Source organism: Telmatherina bonti (assembly GCF_933228915.1).
Source record: "Telmatherina bonti genome assembly, chromosome: 5".
NCBI lineage: Eukaryota > Metazoa > Chordata > Actinopteri > Atheriniformes > Telmatherinidae > Telmatherina > Telmatherina bonti.
Genome location: NC_136623.1, coordinates 7,037,428 through 7,060,146, shown reverse-complemented (window position 1 = coordinate 7,060,146; position 22,719 = coordinate 7,037,428). Strand labels below are relative to the sequence as shown.

Sequence of the window (22,719 nt, the reverse complement as noted above, 5' to 3'; positions counted from 1 at the left end):
TCGGTAGCTTTGACTCCAGAAAAAACGTGGATCTCACTTAGAAATATGTGCTTTGACTTATCCTGTCAAAACTCTCATTTTAAATTAGATTTTTTTTTTTAACATATGAATGAATGGGATTTTGGCCAAAATAAGCCAAAGATGAGCCAAATTATCCAAAATCCAGACCACTTTGGAGACGTACAGCTCAGCCATAATTTCAGCCAGAAGCATCGTTCAAAGTTTAAGGAGGTCGCGAAAGACATAACTTTTACTGTCTGAAAGGGCATTTTCATACCTATTACACAACGGCCGGTTACGTTTTAGGAAAAATCTGAAAACTAGCCAAAATCCGTCTCAGGCCTAGAATTAGACATCTGGCCCAAAAGATGTATCTGAAAATCTCTCAAACGAACGTGTCTCATGCCCAGTTTTCCCTGCACAAACACAAATTATATATGAAAACAAAGAAACATGGAAACCAAGTTGGCAACCTCAGCATGGAAAAAGCTGTGACTTACGGATTTGGAGCTATGGAGCTCTAAGGATGCGTTCACATCGGCCTTTTTGATCCAAATCCGAGTCCATTTACTCAGAAGGCCACTTTATTTGGGGAAATGGGAACGCGTTAAACAAATTTTGATTCAGACCAAAGAAACAGACTTGGTCCACCTACAAATGCAGATCTTGGTGCGTTTCAAGCGGATCAAATACAGAAAGGGGACTGCATGTGGTGTAGCATTGCATTGTTGGTAAATACACTGCGATGGCACTAAGGGTCCTCTGCCTCGTCTGGTGTTCATACTGCGTCCACTGTTGCAGTGGATTTCTGCAGGATACTTTCATAAGACACAATAAAAACCCAAATCTTCACACAGGTCTTGTCCTCTCTTTTACTAAATATTAATGCAGCGCCACCTCTGGTGGGAAAATATTTGAATTTTCCAGGCGAGACGACGCGCATGCCCCCACCATGATGGTGATGGTAGGAACCGCCCACCAAGCTTCAATTCAGCTCTTCAGAAACCTACTGGTGACGTCACGGAGGCTCCGCCCATCTTTTATATACAGTCTATGTTTAAATTGGACGTCAGAGATTCAGTGTCTGTATACACACACACCATACATCATACTGCAGGTGTGTCTACATGTCAGTCTCTTCACGGCCCCTTTCTCTGCTTGTCACCACAGGTGCTCTGTCTTCGTAAAATGGCTGCCACACTGGGGCGCGGGGAGTAGCTGCATCGGCTCAGGTGCTTGTTGCAGACACACTTTCTCTTTTAGTGACTGACTACAATCCTTCACATGAGAGAGGAAAAATGTCTTTTTTCAACATCCATTCCAAAGTAGCTTGGTGTCAGGATCGTCAGGAGGTGGCGGCGGATGTTTGTCTAAAGTGGCTTTGGTGAACATAATGGCTTCTATTTCAGCGTAAAGTGCATCCTAGGTGCCCCCATTTAAGATGATTCACTGTATCGGCAGCTGGAAAACGTTTAAGACGGACGGCTGCGTCTACCGCTCTCCTTCGGCAGCCAATCGACTTTGTTCTTAAATAAATCTATGCAAGTGAGAGGCGATCTCATGGACGCACATGCTGGAAAGCTCCCAATCTGCAGCCTTCCTCACATAAACGATGCTGAGCAGTAACTCTGAAGTGCATTGCTGCAGCAGCACCAGACTGAAGCACAATAAAAAGTTGGTTTGTAATGATTTTCTCCAAACAAATGCCTTTTGAGATAAACGTGTGACTATGGAGGGAGAGCGGTCTCAGTTTGAGCCGGCAGTGTGATGGTTGGAGCAGAAATTAATCTTGCGGTTTGCATTCTGCAGAACATAAGAAAATCCACATTTCTGCGCCTCTCTATGGTTCCCATCAATCTTTAGAGCAGCGTTAAACCAGACCAGGAGGTGTTTGAAGCTGTTGTTTACAGGCAGTTATCCTGACATGTATGAAAATAAGGCAAAGGAGAAATCATGTATGTTTAACGAAAACTGGTCTGGTTACCCGTTTGGCTCGTAAATGGGCTGGAAAGGTTTCCTTTAGAGAGTGATCACGGAGGAGCTGGTGTAGATTAACCCCCCCCCCCCCCCCCCCACACACACACACACACAGATATACTACAGCCATTTTCTGCAAAAGAGTAATGAAAACAAACTTATTGCTGTCTTTATTGTTATTCAGCGTGCTGCAGGCTGCAGAGGAAGCAAGGCAGCAGAGAAATCAGATAGCCAGAGACGGGAGTTTAGGAGTGATGGAGCTTCTCTTTGGACTCACAGCTACGTTGTAAATAGCCATCCCCACGGCCCGGTGGTCATTGATCTTCTCTGTGGAGACAGACTTGGTCTCGTAAGCCAGAAAAATGCCCAGCAGCAGCAGCAAACCCTTATAGCCGTAAACGACACCTAAAGGAGGAGAGAAAACACAGACAGAGGAGGGAAATGAGCTGATTGTGGTGCAAACAGAGACAGACATGATAATGTGAGGATGTTTAATTGAACATGGAAGTTCTGCAAGGCAAAATGTTTTAGGTTTTTACAAAAAACTATTAGAGATTAAACAGCAGAGGGAAAAATACTATAGGGGATATTCAACAATCATTTTCTGTTTAAAGCATTTATACATATATGTGTTATTGTTGGACTTCAAGCTAATAATCTGACTCTAATGATGTGTGATACCACTGATATCCTTCCTGAGCCGATACCACACAAAATTCTCATTATGACGAGATACACTAACAAAACCTGCAGTAAATCGAACAACTGGTAGTTTTTTATGTATTGATGATGACTTCTCCTTTTTCCGCAGGTCTTCCTGAATACATGTTGATCTGTCTTTCCTGTCGTCTCCACCCCAACCAGTCTAGGCAGATGGCTGCCCTCCCTGAGCCGGGTTCTGCTGGAGGTTTTCTTCCTGTTAAAAGGGAGTTTTTTCCTTCCCACTGTCGCCTCGTGCAGCCCGGGATGGGGGATTGGATCGAAGTCATGATTCAATGTAATCAGTTGGTTTCTATTAACTCTGCTATTTATGAATTGGCCTGAACTGATGTAATCATAAAGTGCCCTGAGACAACATTGTTGTGAAGTGGCGCGATGCAAATAAAGCTGAAATTAATTAAAAATCTGGATTGAGTCTTGACTCCCAACAACAACTTTGTAATAATTCAGTTACAAACAATATTCCTTGTGCAATAAATCACTAACTTTGAGCTTAACTGCTGATTAAACCAAACAATCTTAAGATGGAGGAAATGACCATCCATCTATTGTGACAGTTCTTTAACCAGGTGTCGGTGGGTAGAGCGTCTTCCCACCACCTTTTAGTCCGGTTTTACATTGGGTGAACATTAGCATGTAAAACGTTGATTAACAGTTGAAAGTAAATGATTATTTCTGTTAAAAGGCGATAATTTCTTGGGCATTAAGGGTTAATGGTAATGGGAGATCTTCTGAGAGTAGCTTTAGCTCGATAAGCTGACTCGATAAGTGCAGAATGTCAGAGATGGAGCTCGTTTTTACTCTTCAATGAATTTTAAAACAGGCTCTCCATGAATTTTCTATGTAAAGGTCAACTGGTCAGTTTGCTGAGTCCCAGCGTGAACATGCAGGAGCATCTCAGCTCTGAATGCTCATCAGGAACAGAAATCTGGAGTGTTGAGAAAGCTCATAAGACTGTTCTGAGATTAACAGGTTTATCATCTTATCATGTTTTTATTAACGAGCTGAATTTTACTTCAATCTGTTTATGTTTAAAGAATTGATTTCTAGTGGCCCAGAAGTGTACAAAAGCCATAACGCTAAACAATTAGCCACAACATAATTAGCCACAGCATAATATGTTGTGATGTTACTAATTGTGTAGTGTTTGGATAATTGTGTAGTGTTGAGGCTAACTTTGTAGTTTTGTGGATGATTGTGCAAGGTTGTGGCTGATTTTGTTGAAGCTGATTATGTAGTTTTGTGTCTAATTGCGTTGTTGCTAGCTGTACAGTGCTGTGGTTAACTGTGTAGTCTTGTGGCTAACTTTGTTGTTCTGCGCCCAGCTGTGTAATGTTGTGATTAACTGAGTTGTAATGTGGCTAATTATGTAATGTTGTAGCTAACTATGTAGCATTGTAACTAATTGTGTAATGTTGTGATTAATTGTGGAATGTTTGGCTGGTTGAGTAGTGTGGCAAATAATTTTGTTGTGGCTAATTGTGTAGTGTTTAGCCAGTTGTGTATTATGTCTCATTGTTATGTGGCTAACTGTGCACTGTTGTGGATAATTGTGTACTGTTTAACTAGTTGTGTGTTTTTGTGGCTCATTGTGCTGTGGCTAATCATGGAGTGTTGTAGCTAACAGTATAGTGTTGCGGCTAATTGTGTAGTTTTGTATTTTGTGGCTCATTGTGCTATGGCTAATTGTGCAGTGTTGTGTCTAACTGTATAGTGTTGCAGCTAATAGTGTAGTTTTGTGGTTAATTGTGTTGTTGCTATTCATACAATGCTGTGGCTAACTATAAAGTCTTGTTGCTAACTTTATTGTGCTTTGCCCAGCTGTGTGATTGTGTACTGTTGTGGCTAAATTTATTCCGTTTAGATAGTTGTGTATTGATGTGTAGAGTATTGTAATGTGTGTTGTGTATTGTGTGTCATTGTTTTGTTGCTAACTGTATAGTGTTGTGACTTATTGTGTACTGTTTAGATAGTTGTGTGTTGCTGTGTCTCATTGTGTTGACGCTAATCATGCAGTGTTGTGGCTAACTGTATGCTGTTGCGGCTGTTGTAACATTACGGCTAACTGTGTATTGTTGTGGCTAAATGTATTCAGTTTAGATAGTTGTGTATTGTTGTGTAGTGTGTATTATAATGTGTGTTGTGTAGTGTGTATTATAATGTGTGTTGTGTATTGTGTCTCATTGTTGCTAACTGTATAGTGTTGTGACTAATTGTGTACTATTTAGATAGTTGTGTGTTGCTGCGTCTCATTGTTTTGTGGCTAATCGTGCAGTGTTGTGGCTAACTGTGTATTGTTGTGACTGTGTACTATTGCGGCTAATCGTGTACTGTTTAGATAGTTGTGTATTTTGTGGCTCATTGTGTACTGTTTAGATAGTTGTGTATTTTGTGGCTCATTGTGTATTGTTGTGGCTAACTGTGTATTGTTGTGGCTAATTGTGTATTGTTGTGGCTAATTGTGTATTGTTGTGGCTAACTGTGTATTGTTGTGGCTAATTGTGTATTGTTTAGATAGTTGTGTATTTTGTGGCTCATTGTGTATTGTTGTGGCTAACTGTGTATTGTTGTGGCTAACTGTGTATTGTTGTGGCTAATTGTGTATTGTTGTGGCTAATTGTGTATTGTTGTGGCTCATTGTGTATTGTTGTGGCTAATTGTGTATTGTTTAGATAGTTGTGTATTTTGTGGCTCATTGTGTACTGTTTAGATAGTTGTGTATTTTGTGGCTCATTGTGTACTGTTTAGATAGTTGTGTATTTTGTGGCTCATTGTGTATTGTTGTGGCTAATTGTGTATTGTTGTGGCTCATTGTGTATTGTTGTGGCTAATTGTGTATTGTTGTGGCTAACTGTGTATTGTTGTGGCTAATTGTGTATTGTTTAGATAGTTGTGTATTTTGTGGCTCATTGTGTATTGTTGTGGCTAACTGTGTATTGTTGTGGCTAACTGTGTATTGTTGTGGCTAATTGTGTATTGTTGTGGCTAATTGTGTATTGTTGTGGCTAACTGTGTATTGTTGTGGCTAATTGTGTATTGTTTAGATAGTTGTGTATTTTGTGGCTCATTGTGTATTGTTGTGGCTAACTGTGTATTGTTGTGGCTAACTGTGTATTGTTGTGGCTAACTGTGTATTGTTGTGGCTAATTGTGTATTGTTGTGGCTCATTGTGTATTGTTGTGGCTAATTGTGTATTGTTGTGGCTAATTGTGTATTGTTGTGGCTAACTGTGTACTGTTGTGGCTAATTGTATAGTGTTGCAGCTAATAGTGTAGTTTTGTATTTTGTGGCTCATTGTGTTGTGGCTAACTGTGTATTGTTGTGGGTAATCGTGTAGTTTGTGAAAACCATCAAATCTGCTTTTAAACTCATAAAACAGAAACATGCAGATTTGTCACCATCTGGGACGTTGCTGACTAAACATCTTCTGGTGTAAATTTTTGGGTACAATAACGAGAATAAAAGGCTGAAATGTGCCTGCAGGCTGAAAAAAAAGAAAAAACTCAGAATAAAGAGAAAAATCACAGGAAAAGAAGATCTGTGACTGACTTAGTTTCATACATCCTGAATTTAAAGCGTCATCTTTTCTTCTTGAGAAGGGAAAATGCTATGGGGCACTGGCCCAGTTTGTGACCCACATTGTTTGAATTTCAGCACCATTATACTTTCATAAGAGCCTCCACGCTTAGAGAGACAGACAGTGATGGAGAGAAGCTGCGTGGGCAAAGAGAAAGGAGGAAGAAAAGCTGCAGAGAAAAGGTGGAATCAAACGTAAGTAAGGGGGCGGCGGAGGCTGAGGGCGGCGGTGGAAGGCTGTGATGTGAAGCCTGTTTAATGCAGAGCGAACGGCGTGTGCGTATCTTCATATGTGTTTGCATATGTTCACATGTGTGACGAATATACCGAGCCACGTGTTCATCTTGTCGGAGCTGCAGTGCTCCAGCACCGGCTGAATCAGGACATCCAAATCTTCTTTAGGGGCCTCCTTAGTGAACTCCTAGTGGGGGGAGATAGAGATGGGGGGAGAAGGAGAGAGAAAATAGAAAGAGTGAGATAATAAGAAACGATGACACAGCAGCACATTGGAGATGGAGGTAAAAATGCAGAGTAAGCATAAACCCCATTGACTGCAGGGTTGATCCCCTCCAGTTCAGAGGTCCCTCCCGCCAGTCACATATAAATGACTGGATCAAAAATATCAGCTTTCCAATGAATATAAAATACAGAGATTTAAAAATCCCATATAAGGTTTGACTGTAGTTAAACTTTTTTTATTCTTTCAGGCGCTGAATAGACGCAGAGAAAACTCCAACATGCGCATGACTGAACTGCATGAGCATCACTGCATGCACATTTTCACCATTTCAAAGACTTTATGTTTAAAAATATGTATTTATCTGCAAAAATCAAAGGACAAACACATCACAAACATGTGAGGCTTGTGGTTCAGATATTTTCTACTATATAGACTCTCTGATTGTGTCTTAGTTTGATTTATTTCTGCCAAAACAGATAAGAAACTTAATTTATAAAGCCCTTTTCAACCACCATGACTGGGACGATCTCCATGGCAACGACCCTGCAAACTGATGTGGCATGGCTCCCGATGTGGAGGATTGCCATGAGGAAAACATGAAAACGTAAAAAATATTAAACCTAAAAATATCAAGAACAATAAAATCCACATAGAACAATGAATACAGAAGTAAAAAGATATGTATACATTTTCATTAGGGCTGTGACGATATGCTTTTGTCCCGATTCAATTCGATTCTGATTGCCGCCAATTCGATTTAAATTGCATTTCTCACAATTCTTCAATATTGCTAATTTTTGTAGATTAAAGGCAAAAGAAATGTATAAAACTTTTTTCTTCTCTCCTCTTTTTTCCGATTTCAATCAGGAAAAAACAGCACAGTAGCCAGACCATCATTCTGCTGCTATCAGTCAATTTTATATTCATATTTATATATATATATTTATTTTTATATATATATATATATATATATATATATATATATATATATATATATATATATATATATATATATATATATATATATATATGAACAGACTAAACTAAAAACAACTTGGAGAGTGCAAACCTCTGCCAAGGACAATGAAAGAATCCTTTAAAAAATTCCTGGATCCAAACGGTGATCCGGATCACCGCCAAAATTGAATCAGTTCTTCTTTTTAACATTTCCAACAACTTCTGAATATTTAATAAAAATCCGTCTATAACTTTCTGAGTTATCTTGAACACAAACAGACAGACTAACAGGTGAAAACACAACCTCCTTGGTGGAAGTAATATAAAAAAAAACAAAAACAAAAAACAATTCAGCTGTAAACTGTCCACAGAGAGAGGAACATGGACGTTTATCTCCACATGCAGTTTACAGGAACACTCAGAACGTAGAAAGACAAATGTTAGCCTGATTAAAGCATTCCTCCTTGGTTTGTATTCAGTGTTTCACTTAGCACATACACACACAGATGCAGATGAAGGCAGACGTCCTCACTGCGCTGTAAAGCCTATCAGCAACAATAGATTCTGCACAATTTCATTTTATGAAAGGAGGGATTCACAGCGACAAACACGCTGCAGTTACCGTCTGCTTTTAGGGGTTTACAGCGTGTCTTAGCTGGATCTTTTCATTTATTACTGCTGGTTGCAGCTTCTGGAGGCAGCTGTTTGCAAAGAGCTCTGAAAACCCACCATCTGCATCCAGCTGCTGAACAGAGTCCAGGCTCGGAGCAGATACTTCCCTGAGGTGCTGGAGGAACTAAACACTGCTAAAACTAGAGAAAACCTGGGATTTTTATAAATGGAATGCTCCAAAAGTCCCAAGAGAAGCAAAAAATTAGCATGACAGTCCTTTGTTTTTGAGTTAATAATAAATATTAATTAATGATGGATGTAAACCTGAATTCAGCATGACTGGAAATCCTGCTCCAGTCCTATGAATGGCATCAAGGCTACATACTAATATCGACAGAGATGCTGAGCTTATTTAATATCGAATCGAAAAATCGAAAATCTGGATTTTTTTTGCTTCACAATTTTAAAATCGATTTTTTTTCAGATAAATAGAAATAATCCATTATAAAATATTTGTAATTTTTATTGATTTTATTGATCTTTTTACTTGTCTTCTTGGGCATTAGAGCAGCAGAATGATGGTCTGGCTACTGTGCTGTTTTTTCTTGATTGAAATCAAGAAAAATGACAAGGAAAAAAAAGGTTTTGAACATATTTTTTGTTTTTAATCTACAAAATCAGCAATATCAAAGAATAGTGAGAATCATAATTTAAATCAAATCGGCACCCAAAAAATTGGAATTTAATCGGGAAAAAAGCATATGGTCACAGCCCGATTGAATATACCTGCTTCATGACAACAAAAGGCTAACCCTGCTCCACACAAGTTGCTCTAAACACAACCCATCATGGTAATTACTAACAATTACTTCAGCAGTTGTGATGAAAAAAATCCATTTCTTCATCACAACTGTGATCTGAAACTCAACATCTGCATGTGTTGAGCCTGTGTTGCCATGGCGATGATGGAGCCAACTCTGCTGTATTTATAGCTTCTGATCGTTTTTAACTGCAGTTCAGTCTTTTGGATATTCTCGTCGTGACTCTTGTCTTCTCATTTCCACCTGTTTGGTTTTTCTCACGACGACCCCCCCTCTCCAGTGCATATGTCATGCTCCTGCCAGATATTTGCTGTTCTTTGTTGCATCTTAACAGCCCTGGCTTTGTTTCCCGCCTGTTCCTTTTGGACTCTGCCCAGCTGTGCGTTGATTTGAACGCTTCTGGCTGTGTTTGATTCAGTAAAGTTTTCACTTGTCTCCTGAGCTGTGCGTGCATTTATGTCTTCCATCTACAAACCAAAGAATTAAAAAGGAGATGAAGAATAAACCTCCTCTTTAATCTACAAGCAGTTTTCTGTTTCCTGCCAACCGGAACAGTCGCAGCAACATCTTTTCTGCTATACACAACTATCTCAGTTTACAGCTGCTGAATGTTTATTTCGTTGTGGGAAACTTTCAAGCTGAGGTTTTCTGCTTCACATAAAGCAGCGAATGGTTGATAACTGGAAAAAGTACAGATGCTGGATACACATTTCTGCTACAGCAGAAGCTGAAAATTAGCCTGACAGTCCTTCATTTTGGAGCTAATAATAATATCCCAATAATGATGCAGATGCACCTGAATGCAGCATGACGGGAAATTCTACTGAAATACTTAAATCTGTTTCTTTAACCTGTATGAAACTTTATTTACAGTCACAAGTGCAAAGAGCTAATTTATAGTGTCATTACTACGGTGGCCCAGAAGTCTTATAGCAATACAAAAGCCACGACACAGAGTATGAGTGGCACCATTAACATTGTGAGAAAACCCAATTGAGTTTAGAATAGAACTAAATTAATGTTTAAACTATCTTTTTCATTGTCAACATGAATATTGAAATCACCTAGTATGAGTTTATCAGTAGTCAGCACTAACTCAGACAAGAGATCAGAGAAGTCCGTCGGAAACTCGGAGTAAGGTCAGGGTGGGCGATACACTAATGCTAAAAGGAGTTGTTTCTGGAATGAACAAGGAGTATGGTCGGTATTGCACTTAATGGATGATAGGGGGAATTTTCTTAGCCTTGCTGATTTCAGCCGTAAATTTCAAATTGTTTGCTCAGCCCAACAATTCTCCAATATCATTAATGCAATCCCACAAGCCCTTGTCCACACCATAAAAGGTTCTCTTCTGTACACACAATTTTGCCCTCGCTTGTATAATCTAACTATTCAAGGCTGCCCTTTTGTGGATAAAAAGTGTAACAACAAATTTCTCAGAACCACGCTAACTCATGAATGCTTCCCCTTACCTCTTAGGAGACGGAATTTAGTGGAAGCTTTTACCAGTCAAAAAATTAAAAAGGTTAGATGTGATTATATCAAGTTCCCTATCAATTTCAAAGCAAAAGAAATACATTTTAAAACCATAAATAATATCTATCCTTGTAAAGAGTTCTTAAACTCCAAATTTAACTTTGGCGACAACAAGTGTGTCTTTTGTGACAACAATATTGAAACCTTGGAACATTTGTTCTTTGATTGTACTTTTACTAAAATTTTCTGGGACTGCTTTGGCATAATGATTTAATTGTCTCTTCTCTAAATTATACTGATATTCAGTTTTGGCTTAGAAAACAAAGATAAAAATTTCACTATCAATAACCTGATCATTTTAGCAAAATTTTTTATACATAAGTGTAAATTTGGTAATGCTAAACCATTTTTTGTGGTCTTTTTGAAAGAAGTTGGCTGTCTTGCAGAATCTTTAAAACTCTGTAAAACTAAAAAGGCACTGTGGCTTTATGATAATTTAATGAGTCTATCTCTTGACCCTGTACCACCATGAAGAATTGGCTTTCACTTTGCTCTTTTTTTTATGTTTGTCTGTTTTGATTTCTTTTTATATGTTCTGCACAATAGGATGTTCTTTTGTACAAAGATGTCTTGTATGCCTGCAAGCTTTTTGATATCAATAAAAAATAAAAAAAAATTAAAAAAAGGAGTTGTTTCTCTGAATTCCATTTTGGATGAGATAAATTTAACGTCAGGAATTAAAAGGATTTACAGTTAGTTTTGAGCCTAGGACTAAATAATAATTCTGACTGAAAAATAGCTGCAACGCCTCCTCCTCTGCCTGTAGTTCTAGGAATGTGAAAGTTTAAATAGTTAGCTGGCGTAGCTTCATTAATACTAACATAATCCTCTTGCTGTAACCAGGTTTCCGTAAGACAGAATAAATCAATGTGGTGATCACCTATCAAGTCATTGACTAATAAAGACTTATTTGGGAGGGATTTGATATTCAGTAGGCCACACTTTATTGTCTTATTTTCAGATTTTATTAGATCCATTGTTTCTATTTTTATGAGGTTTTCACGATTAACCCCAGAAGCGTTTTTGTGTTGTTTAATTCTTATTATAAATCAGGCTGGAAACTGACATGCAGTCCACTTCTGGTCCACACAACTCCTAAGTGAGCCATTGGTGCCAAAACTAGATCTGATTCAACCCACGTGTGTGTCCTTTAAAGCGTTACCTATCCCAAACGCTGCTTTAGAACCAATAAAACAAAGTCACTACGGCCGCTTTAAAGCTTCACAGTCAAAGTTAATTGTCCATTCAGAAACACCATAGCAGTAATGGTGGCAGTTGCCATGTATGCGGACCTACGTAAGCAGATATAAATGCTTCATCGTATGAGAATAAAGACATTTTTTAATTTTCATGCTGCACTTTGAGTGTTTGGTTCATGATTTTCATTGTTTACATTGTTCCATTGTTCACAGACGTCATTTCATTGACGTCTGTGAAGAAGACGATATCCAGCCTGTTTTTCTCAACCGGCTCTTCGTAAGGAAGAAGAATGAAAATTAAAGCTGCAAACGGCATCCATCGAGTCCGAGCCTCATGCTGACCCCTCTACCCTAACTTGTCACAAAGCTTCCTGGTGGGTTTGAAGTCCATGGTATGGTAAAACAATACACATACAGTGCTAAATGGGCGTAAAAGTCAAGATGACGAACACCATGTTGCCATGGTAACAGGTGCTCAATGGCCTTTTTTGCTCGTCTTGGGATGTTACACATGTGTGCCAGATTTTGTAGCACTAGGTCAAAGTAGACGTTCGGGACCCTCGGGATCTGCCAAATATGAATGCTTTCAATTTTGGTGCAGATCAGATGTATTTCTGCAAAGATATGAGTAAACCGTGTTTAATGACGAGAAGGCTTTTTTCCATGGGTTGCCACGGTAACACTCTTTCTCCGATTGGAAAGATTTGAATAACTGGTCCCCATCTTGTCGCCAACCTTCTGTCCAAATTTGGACCCAATCGCCTCAGACTAGTTCGTTCAAATACGATGCGCCCAAATTGGAAAAAAATGGACAAAAAAATGGTCATAAACGCCAGGATGGCGGCCACCCTTTTGCCATAGCAACAGGTCTACGATTGAGTTTTTTGGTCGCCTTCAGGTAGTAGACGTGTACCAAATTTCGTCGTCCTACGTCAAAGTAAACTTTTTTGACTCCATTCTAGGGGCCATTTTTGGCGTTTCTAGGGGGCGCTGTCGAGGCATTTTTGCATTGTATGCGGACCATAGGTTATCAAAATTTTCGCCGGGCTTGAGTTGTGTGTCAAGTTTCGCAACTTTTCACGGGGGCTAAGGGGGTCAAAATTGAGCGAGTTGATCTGAGAACAATAATAATAAACATTACATCAACACTAGGCTCCTGCCATACTTCGTATGGCTCGGACCCTAATGAAAGAACAATCCTTTAACCAAGACACTGATGATGGCGGCTGCACACTGGGTGCGAATGGTCAGCGTCCCTCGTACCCTACCTCCCTCGTGATGTGCAGAGGATCCACGATCTGCCAGATCATGAGTGACAGGAAGTCGATTGCCAGCAGCACTCCAACTGTTGCGTAGAGTTTCCATGGCTCCAAGGGTTGCTGCGTGAATGTCAGCAGAGACACACAAACACACAAACACACAACAGTCATCACTATCCAAGGGCATCACAAGCTGGTCCGCAAACAAAGACAAAGCACCCGGACAAATAACACGACAGGCGTCCTTGTGATTTCTGGATGACCGGGCGCCAATTGTCTTTCTGAATGTGTGTCTTATGTGTGTGTGGAAGTGTACTTTTAAGGACTGTGTGTGTGTGCATCTGCAGGCGACACACAGAAATCTGCAGCGGCTATATTTGTTCTGCCACCTGAAATCATCATCTAAACACACACAGACAACACTGCGTTTGTGTGGACGGTGTCCAAAGTGTCCACTCTGTTATTCTTAACTGCAGCTATAAGAGATGTTACTGAAAACAGGCGATAAAAAAAACGAGCCCCCTCTTTATTTCCTTCCTTCTCTTTGCTTTTAATTTACTGGTTTCCTCACAACAACTCCAACACATTCATGCATGAAGTGTCTAAAAACGAGACGAAATAAAGGACGAAACACATTACACAGTCATGGACGCCGCTTCTCTTCAGCTGCATGAAGAATGAGCTGAAAAGCAGCCATCATGACCTCCATTTGGGGAAGTTTCTTTAAAACGTGCACACACACAAGCTCTCTGGCAAATTGCCCTTCTGCGGACATGAAGGGAGCTGAAAGTCAACCTGATTCGATGTGCTTTGGCTCCAATAATAAACCCCCCAAAGGTTGGATTTCTGCATAGAACTTTAATACTCATCCATATTCATAAATATTCCATAAATGGCTTAATCTCTTATTCTTCTGATTAGCTCTTAGAAATTCCCACAACACATCGCAGACTGGCAGTATCTCACTAGCTGCAGGATACACTATCTTCGAGAGGCGGCAAACACATAAATATGTACAGATGCCATGTTTGCAGAGGAAATTTGATGACGTGGAAAGCAAATAGCTGCAGCTGCGTGCGCACGAGTACAGTGTTTATGTCAGACGTGACCACAGACCGAATGGAAAAAGATAGAAGGAGCTACTGTGGAGGTTCCTGAAGAGCTAAACTGAACATGTGGTGGGCGTTGGTGTGCCGTCACACCAGGAAAATACAAAAATGGGCAAAAATGTGGAGCTGAGAGGCGGGTTGTGGATGATTGACACCAATCAAACTCCAAGCTGCCTGTAGCTAAGAGCTAACCAAGCTAACCCTGGGCTAATAAGAGCTAACTGGCTAACGGAGGTAGGTAGGCTAAAGCTAAGTGGTGCTCAACCATTCATTCATTATTCTAATCGCTTAATCTGATGAAGGGTCGCGGTGAACACCCTGGTACACCCTGGTAAGCTCGCCTGTCCATCGCAGGGCGCCAAGTGGTGCTGTTAACTTCTACTTACCTGCAGCTAAGAGGTAAAAGAGCTAACCCGAAGGTAAAGAGAGCTAACCAGCTAACAGAGGTTGGTATGCGAAAGCTTGGTGTGCTATTAGCCTGTAAACTCTGTCAATCAAAAGGACATGCCTGTAATTATGCCAAATTTCAAGATTTAATAACTTCTAAATGGATGGGTTATAAAAGATATACATCCCCCACAATTGTCATGAAGGTAAACATGACATAAAGTTTTTGTTCCAGGCTGTAAACATGTTTATTTCTCCTGTAAAGTTGGTCTTTTTAACATTGGAGTTTATGAGGATTTGAGCTGTTTTGGAGCCCCTAGTGGATGAGGGAGGAACTGCAGGTTTTGGCTTTTACTCTCAACCGCCGAGGGTTGCTGCTAGGACACGACAGACACCTGCGAGCAGTGCTAAAGCTGTCCTGTTAGAGGCTTATGCCACCAAGAAACTGTTTTTTATCAGCCGACGCCACACAGCCTGGACTCTCTTTGACTCCCATATCTGCTGGCTGGGCTTATCCCATCCTCCCTCTCCCCTCGGCATCCTCCCTACCTTCTTCTTCTCCTTCTTCTCGTCCTTCTTAGTGAAGAGGGTGTGAACCCACCATATCTTGGTGAACATGCTGCCGTATGCCAGGCTGAAGCCGAGGCCGAGGAGCCATAGGCGGAACTGCAGGAGAGGACAGAGGAGGAGAGTGACAGTAAAAAACTGAGAACCAACCTAAAGAAATAAATAAAGCTTTCATTTATTTTCAATTTTTTTTTTTGAAAGCCTTCTTCTCATCTGCATATTAATCTGTCCAACAAACAAACAAACACAACAGAAACTTCTCCGTTAATATTTTTATGCTACTATTTACCTACAGTCCTCACAAAACCAACTCAGCTGGTTTCTGGCGGCACTGCGTGAAGAAAAACCTCTGTGAGTTGTCTTGTACATGAAATGTCAAACACAAATAAACCTGAAATCCCTTCTTGGGTTGGAGACCACAGAGGACCAATTATAACTTTTATTTTCAGTCTGGACTCGCAGAAAAAGGTTCTTAATGTCTGGAGGCTGTTTACTTTTTATTTTGCTGCTTGAACCTCCGTACCACCACAGAACCCTGATCTAACCTCGTACCTTCACAGAACCCCGATCCGACCGCTGTACCACCACGGAACCCCGATCCGACCCCTGTACCACCACAGAACCCTGATCTAACCTCGTACCTTCACAGAACCCCGATCCGACCGCTGTACCACCACGGAACCCCGATCCGACCCCTGTACCACCACAGAACCCTGATCTAACCTCGTACCTTCACAGAACCCCGATCCGACCGCTGTACCACCACGGAACCCCGATCCGACCGCTGTACCACCACAGAACCCTGATCTAACCTCGTACCTTCACAGAACCCCGATCCGACCGCTGTACCACCACGGAACCCCGATCCGACCCCTGTACCACCACAGAACCCTGATCTAACCTCGTACCTTCACAGAACCCCGATCCGACCGCTGTACCACCACGGAACCCCGATCCGACCCCTGTACCACCACAGAACCCTGATCTAACCTCGTACCTTCACAGAACCCCGATCCGACCGCTGTACCACCACGGAACCCCGATCCAACCCCTGTACAACCACGGAACCCCGATCCAACCCCTGTACAACCACGGAACCCCGATCCAACCCCTGTACAACCACGGAACCCCGATCCGACCGCTGTACCACCACGGAACCCCGATCCGACCCCTGTACCACCACGGAACCCCGATCCAACCCCTGCACAACCACGGAACCCCGATCCGACCGCTGTACCACCACGGAACCCCGATCCGACCCCTGTACCACCACGGAACCCCGATCCGACCGCTGTACCACCACGGAACCCCGATCCGACCGCTGTACCACCACAGAACCCTGATCTAACCTCGTACCTTCACAGAACCCCGGTCCGACCGCTGTACCACCACGGAACCCCGATCCGACCCCTGTACCACCACAGAACCCCGATCCGACTGCTGTACCACCACAGAACCCCGATCCGACCACTGTACCACCACGGAACCCCGATCCGACCCCTGTACCACCACAGAACCCCGATCCGACTGCTGTACCACCACAGAACCCCGATCCGACCACTGTACCACCACGGAACCCCGATCCGACCCCTGTACCACCACGGAACCCCGATCCGACCCCTGTACCACCACGGAACCCCGATCCGACCCCTGTACCACCACGGAACCCCGATCCGACCGCTGTGCCACCACGGAACCCCGATCCGACCCCTGTACCACCACAGAACCCCGATCCGACCCCTGTACCACCACAGAACCCCGATCCGACCCCTGTACCACCACGGAACCCCGATCCGACCCCTGTACCACCACAGAACCCTGATCTAACCTCGTACCTTCACAGAACCCCGATCCGACCGCTGTACCACCACGGAACCCCGATCCGACCCCTGTACCACCACAGAACCCTGATCTAACCTCGTACCTTCACAGAACCCCGATCCGACCGCTGTACCACCACGGAACCCCGATCCAACCCCTGTACAACCACAGAACCCCGATCCAACCCCTGTACAACCACGGAACCCCGATCCGACCGCTGTACCACCACGGAACCCCGATCCGACCCCTGTACCACCACGGAACCCCGATCCAACCCCTGTACAACCACGGAACCCCGATCCGACCGCTGTACCACCACGGAACCCCGATCCAACCCCTGTACAACCACAGAACCCCGATCCGACCCCTGTACCACCACGGAACCCCGATCCGACCCCTGTACCACCACGGAACCCCGATCCGACCGCTGTACCACCACAGAACCCCGATCCGACTGCTGTACCACCACAGAACCCCGATCCGACCACTGTACCACCACGGAACCCCGATCCGACCCCTGTACCACCACGGAACCCCGATCCGACCACTGTACCACCACGGAACCCCGATCCGACCCCTGTACCACCACGGAACCCCGATCCGACTGCTGTACCACCACAGAACCCCGATCCGACCCCTGTACCACCACAGAACCCCGATCCGACTGCTGTACCACCACAGAACCCCGATCCGACCACTGTACCACCACGGAACCCCGATCCGACCCCTGTACCACCACGGAACCCCGATCCGACTGCTGTACCACCACAGAACCCCGATCCGACCCCTGTACCACCACAGAACCCCGATCCGACTGCTGTACCACCACAGAACCCCGATCCGACCACTGTACCACCACGGAACCCCGATCCGACCCCTGTACCACCACAGAACCCCGATCCGACCCCTGTACCACCACACAACCCCGATCCGACCCCTGTACCACCACAGAACCCCGATCCGACTGCTGTACCACCACAGAACCCCGATCCGACCACTGTACCACCACGGAACCCCGATCCGACCCCTGTACCACCACAGAACCCCGATCCGACCCCTGTACCACCACAGAACCCCGATCCGACCCCTGTGCCACCACACAACCCCGATCCGACCCCTGTGCCACCACACAACCCCGATCCGACCCCTGTGCCACCACAGAACCCCGATCCGACCCCTGTACCACCACAGAATCCCAGTACGACCGCTGTATCTTTGTCTTCTGACATTTAGACTTTACAGCGTGGTCTGGACCAGATCATCATCACAATCCCTCCGTTTGGCATCAACTCTTCTAAAATCGTCTTTCTGAATGGAAACTACTCCGTCCTGAAAAACAGACCTGCTTTAGGAAATGAAGTGAATCTGAAGAGACTAAACACCTGATGCTGTTTTTCTTAACATATTTCACATCTCAGCTGTTTCTGATTTGGGTTATAAGAAAGTTTCTCACGTCTGCTGATGAAATCATGCAAAACAAATCCAACTTTACATGAAACCATGAATGAAATAGCGAGTGAAATTTAAGTCAGTGAGGTGAAACATGAAATATCCTGGACATAAATATGAAAGCAGATGTGGTAACGACGAACCAAACAGTCATGATTAATAATTTACATTATAGAGAAACAAACTACAGAAACGTGTGCATTTTCAGATCCTTGTTTTGCTTCCTCTTCACTCTCCAGCCAGATTTATGAGCCCGTCCACTGGAGCTTTTCCAGCACTTTTGAGCGGGTTGCCATATTTGTCTGCCAGTTGTTGGCTGCTTTCCTCCTTTCTGATCTTCTCATTATGTTGTAACGACGGGAGAAAACCCGCCGAATTATATAGATTTATTTTCTCTGTAACTGGACTAAAGGCATCGCGTAACCTCTCTAAAGGAGGTTATCGTGTTCTTTTACGCCACATAAAACTGGAATTTCCTTGACTGACATGTTGTTTGATTCGCAGCTTCTGGCGCTGCTATGATGTTTTATTCTAGGCCCAGAAAACGTGGAAGTTGTGATGTTTATGTCTTTTTCAGGCAGGAATTGGGGGCACAACCAGTGGAAAGCTAAATCCACACCGCGGCGCCTGCAGCTGCCCGGTCAGCTCAGCAAACATCTTTATCGGCTCCTGCTTTGTCCTATCTGGACTGGACCGTCGGAGTTAAAGGGATTATGGTGAGAAAGATATAAAAACATAAAAACCCATGAAACTGTAAAAAGTTCCAGAAAAATACTGCGAGTATTCCCAGAGATATTTCATATGAATCTGCCAGTTACATGAAATACAGATTGTTCCTGAATGCAGCGTTGCATTCAAGTCTTGTCACGTCTCGTCGAAGGAAACTGTCTGTAAACATCACAGCATAATAAGTGTCAGATGAAATCAATCTGACAACGACAACAAACATATCTGATCCAATGCAGGAGACATAGAGACACTGTTGGACATGTGAGGAGAGGAAACAGAAACAAATAGAAACATATTGAGGAGAAGGAAGGGAAGATTTGGTAATTCCTCAGCCTGAAGCCTCTTAAAGTTCATTTGGACGAAGAGCACAGAAACGTAGAAGGATGAATAGTCATGTCCGTCTCCTAGTTTGGTCCAACGAGCGTCACTTAAAGCAAGAAACACAGCGATACCACTGGAAACCACCAGGGGGCAGCGTTGATTTGTTACCTAACATGCAACCAGAAAAATTACTAAACTGGAGAAGAAGAGTAAAAAGAAAAAAACACCAAATTAAAAGCTCCTCATGAAGAAGTTTATAACAGCAGAAAACTTTGTGGTTTATTTCTTCTTCTGGTGTTTTAGGACGGTTTTAGATAGCTTCATAGCGGCACGTTATCGCTACCAAACGGTGGACTCTGAACTCAGCACTGCCCTCTGGTGGAAGGACCGACTTTGCAACCATGGCACCGTAAAGACTTATAAAAGTATCAGGACGATGTACGACGAAGTTTAAAACGGACGTTTATGTACGTAAGGAAGCAAAAATGGGCTTTTAGACAAGATTTGTTTTCTGTTTTCTGGAGAAGCTCAAAGAAAAGTCCATGAAATAACTTCTTTAGATGTTTCTGTCCAGATGATCCCACAATGCTTCAGTCATGTCAAGGTTCTGGTTCTGAGGAGGATCCGTCCCGCCATCCGACCTGGTTCCACTCATCTTCAGTCCAGTTCTTGGGTCATGTGACCTGTTCTGACAGCCACGTTTCCATGGAGACCATTTCCGATGGGGTTTCAGCTAGCAGTAGATGGATCATCTGAAGGTCCAGGTGCAACTCTCAGGTCCTGGTTCAGGCCTTTGCTGGATTTCAGATCCTGTTAACCTGCTGTAGATAGTTTGCTTCAGTCCCGTCTCTTCTTCTTCTGTCCTTTACGTGTCCAGTTTCCTCAGAACAAACTCCACGCTTTGTCTTATCTCTGCTGTTTTTTAACAATGTGGGAACAAAGATCCTAAAGATCCAGTTAGACCGGATCTTCAGGATCTCTGAGATCCAGTTAGACTAGATCTTTACAGTTTTCTTTTGTCGACACAACGCTAGGCTGAAAATGAGTAAAAAAAAGCAGAAAACGTCCAATAACAATCGTTGTCAGACCTTCAGAAAGCTGGAGAACATCTGATGAAGACCACTTTGAAAGTGCTTAGTGAAAATATGAAGAAGAGGACTGGATCAGGACTCTCCTGCAATAAATCCCACAATTTATTTACTTATTCCAGAATGTTTAATCAAGAATATTTGCTGTAACTTGAACAAAAGACCTTGTTGTCATCCGCAGGGAGGAGGAAATAACAGACAGACGGGGGAAAAGTTGGACACAAAGAAAGTTGGGCAGAGCAGGAAAGGCTGAAATGAGAAAAAGGTTAAAAAAAACTGGCTAGAGGAGGGAGGGGGGAGGCTGCAGGGGTGAGTAAAGCATGAGCCCACGAGAAAGGGTCGGGGAAGGTGAAATACAGAGCAAGTGGTAGCAGCAGAGAGATAATATGATTTTGAGGAGATGGCGAGATTGCAGGAGCAGAAAAAAGATCAGACGGAGCAGAAGGTCAGCAGCAGAGAGGAAGAGACACCAGAACAAAGCCGGACGGCCACAAAGAGCAGAGGAAGCACAGAAATGGAAATGTCCCCGAAACAAAGGCTCAGCGTGGCCGACAGAGATGCACTCCTGTTCCTCGTTAGAGCGGATTGGCAGGAAGTCACCGCCATGCCGTCATTAAACTCCATCTGCGTGTAAACTGCAGACAGGAACATGGCGGCAACTAAAGGTGGGCTAACGGTAACCTCACCGCCGGAGGGACGTTTAACACGAGCAAACGCTGGAAATGAAACGTGCAAAACAAACAAAAACCTTCAACTAAACACAAAGAATCTGCATGAAAACCAGCCGAGACCCAAAAGTCCAAATCGTCACCCTGAATTTAGAGGAAGTTTGCATGAAATGATGCAAAAAACATCCAATATTTCCTGTTTGTCAGAGTCAACATTTCACAGCTTAATCAATCAATCAAAACTTTATTTATAGAGTTTTTTCATAAACCACAAGGTAGCGCTGTACAGGTTAATAAAATAAATCAACATTAAAAGCTTGAATAAAAAAAACTGTTAAATAGACAATATATGACTAAAAAAAAGTCAGAAGCTGGAGGGGATGAAATATAAATGTGACGAGTCATTCACAAACATGGCCATAAAAAACGGCGACCCCCCCCCCCCCCCCCCCCCCATCTAAAGCTACGTGTCATGTGACTTACCTGGCAGATCATATGATCAAACTGTCGTCTTTAGCGTGACTGAAACATGACGTCTCTTTTTCTGCTTTTATCCTCCGACTGCTCTCAGTCCATCAGATATCTCATTATTTTACTTAAATTCACTCCTTTTGAATTAAATGGGTTTAAAAATGCAGCGAGGTACTTCGTTTAGCTTCCAGACCCTCTCCATAAAAAGGTTTTAGTCACTTTTTTTAGTTTGACATTTGAAATTTAATTTCAATCCTTTTAAAAGTAAATAATGAAAATGATTTCCATGAATCCTGCTGGATCAGACATGCAGCCTTCATCCTGCCCTCTGGCTCTCCTCTAACCCCCCCTCCACCTGAATCTTCCTCCTGTTACCTGGCAGACGACGGGGAACTGGGATTGGTTGATGTGGTGACGGTCAATCCCCAGCGGGAACACGGCGGCCAGCGCCATCATGCAGCCCACCGCCGTCATGTTGTTCAGGTACGGCTGAGAGTTCTGGATGTATCTGCAACACAAACGCAGACAAACAGCAGGTGTTAGCGGTGCTGCTTGTCTGCAGAAGCGCCACCGCTCTGCTGCTCCTTCGTCCAAACCTGCTTTTATTTTCTGGCTGTTTTTCAGCCTCAACGACGGAGAAACTCCACACCGTCTCCGTGCAGACTAATCAGAGCTGACAGACGGCGACTGCAGCGGAGCAACAGGAGCATTTCATGTAAATTTAAACAAATATATGGAAGCACATTAAAGAGCATGTTGCAGGTTAGAACCGCCTGAAATCAGTTTGTAGAAAGATATTGCTGAATAAAAACACATATTAATACACTAATTTAGCCTGTTGGACTATTTTTTGTTTGAATTTTACTACTGCAGCTAAAACTGCAAGACAGGAAGTGGCGTACGTAAAGGGAGACGGTGTTGTGCTGAAAAAAGCCTGAAAAGCCTCCAAACGAAGGAAGCGCAGTAACAGCATCTCACCTGTAGATGGAGTG

The 22,719-nt window shown here is 43.1% G+C and overlaps 1 protein-coding gene across 1 annotated transcript in view; it reads right to left on the bottom strand.

The window, feature by feature from the left end:
• Positions 1-22,719, bottom strand: part of gabbr1a (gamma-aminobutyric acid (GABA) B receptor, 1a) — a gene marked incomplete at its 3' end in the record, with an annotated part of 137,235 nt that overhangs the window by 5,280 nt on the left and 109,236 nt on the right. The window contains exons 14-18 of the mRNA XM_079240506.1: positions 22,103-22,235; positions 15,163-15,279; positions 13,127-13,234; positions 6,601-6,694; positions 2,255-2,382 (exon numbers count right to left, since the gene is read on the bottom strand). Coding sequence (XP_079096632.1) covers positions 2,255-2,382; positions 6,601-6,694; positions 13,127-13,234; positions 15,163-15,279; positions 22,103-22,235 — 580 coding nt within the window. The remainder of the gene's footprint in view (positions 1-2,254; positions 2,383-6,600; positions 6,695-13,126; positions 13,235-15,162; positions 15,280-22,102; positions 22,236-22,719) is intronic.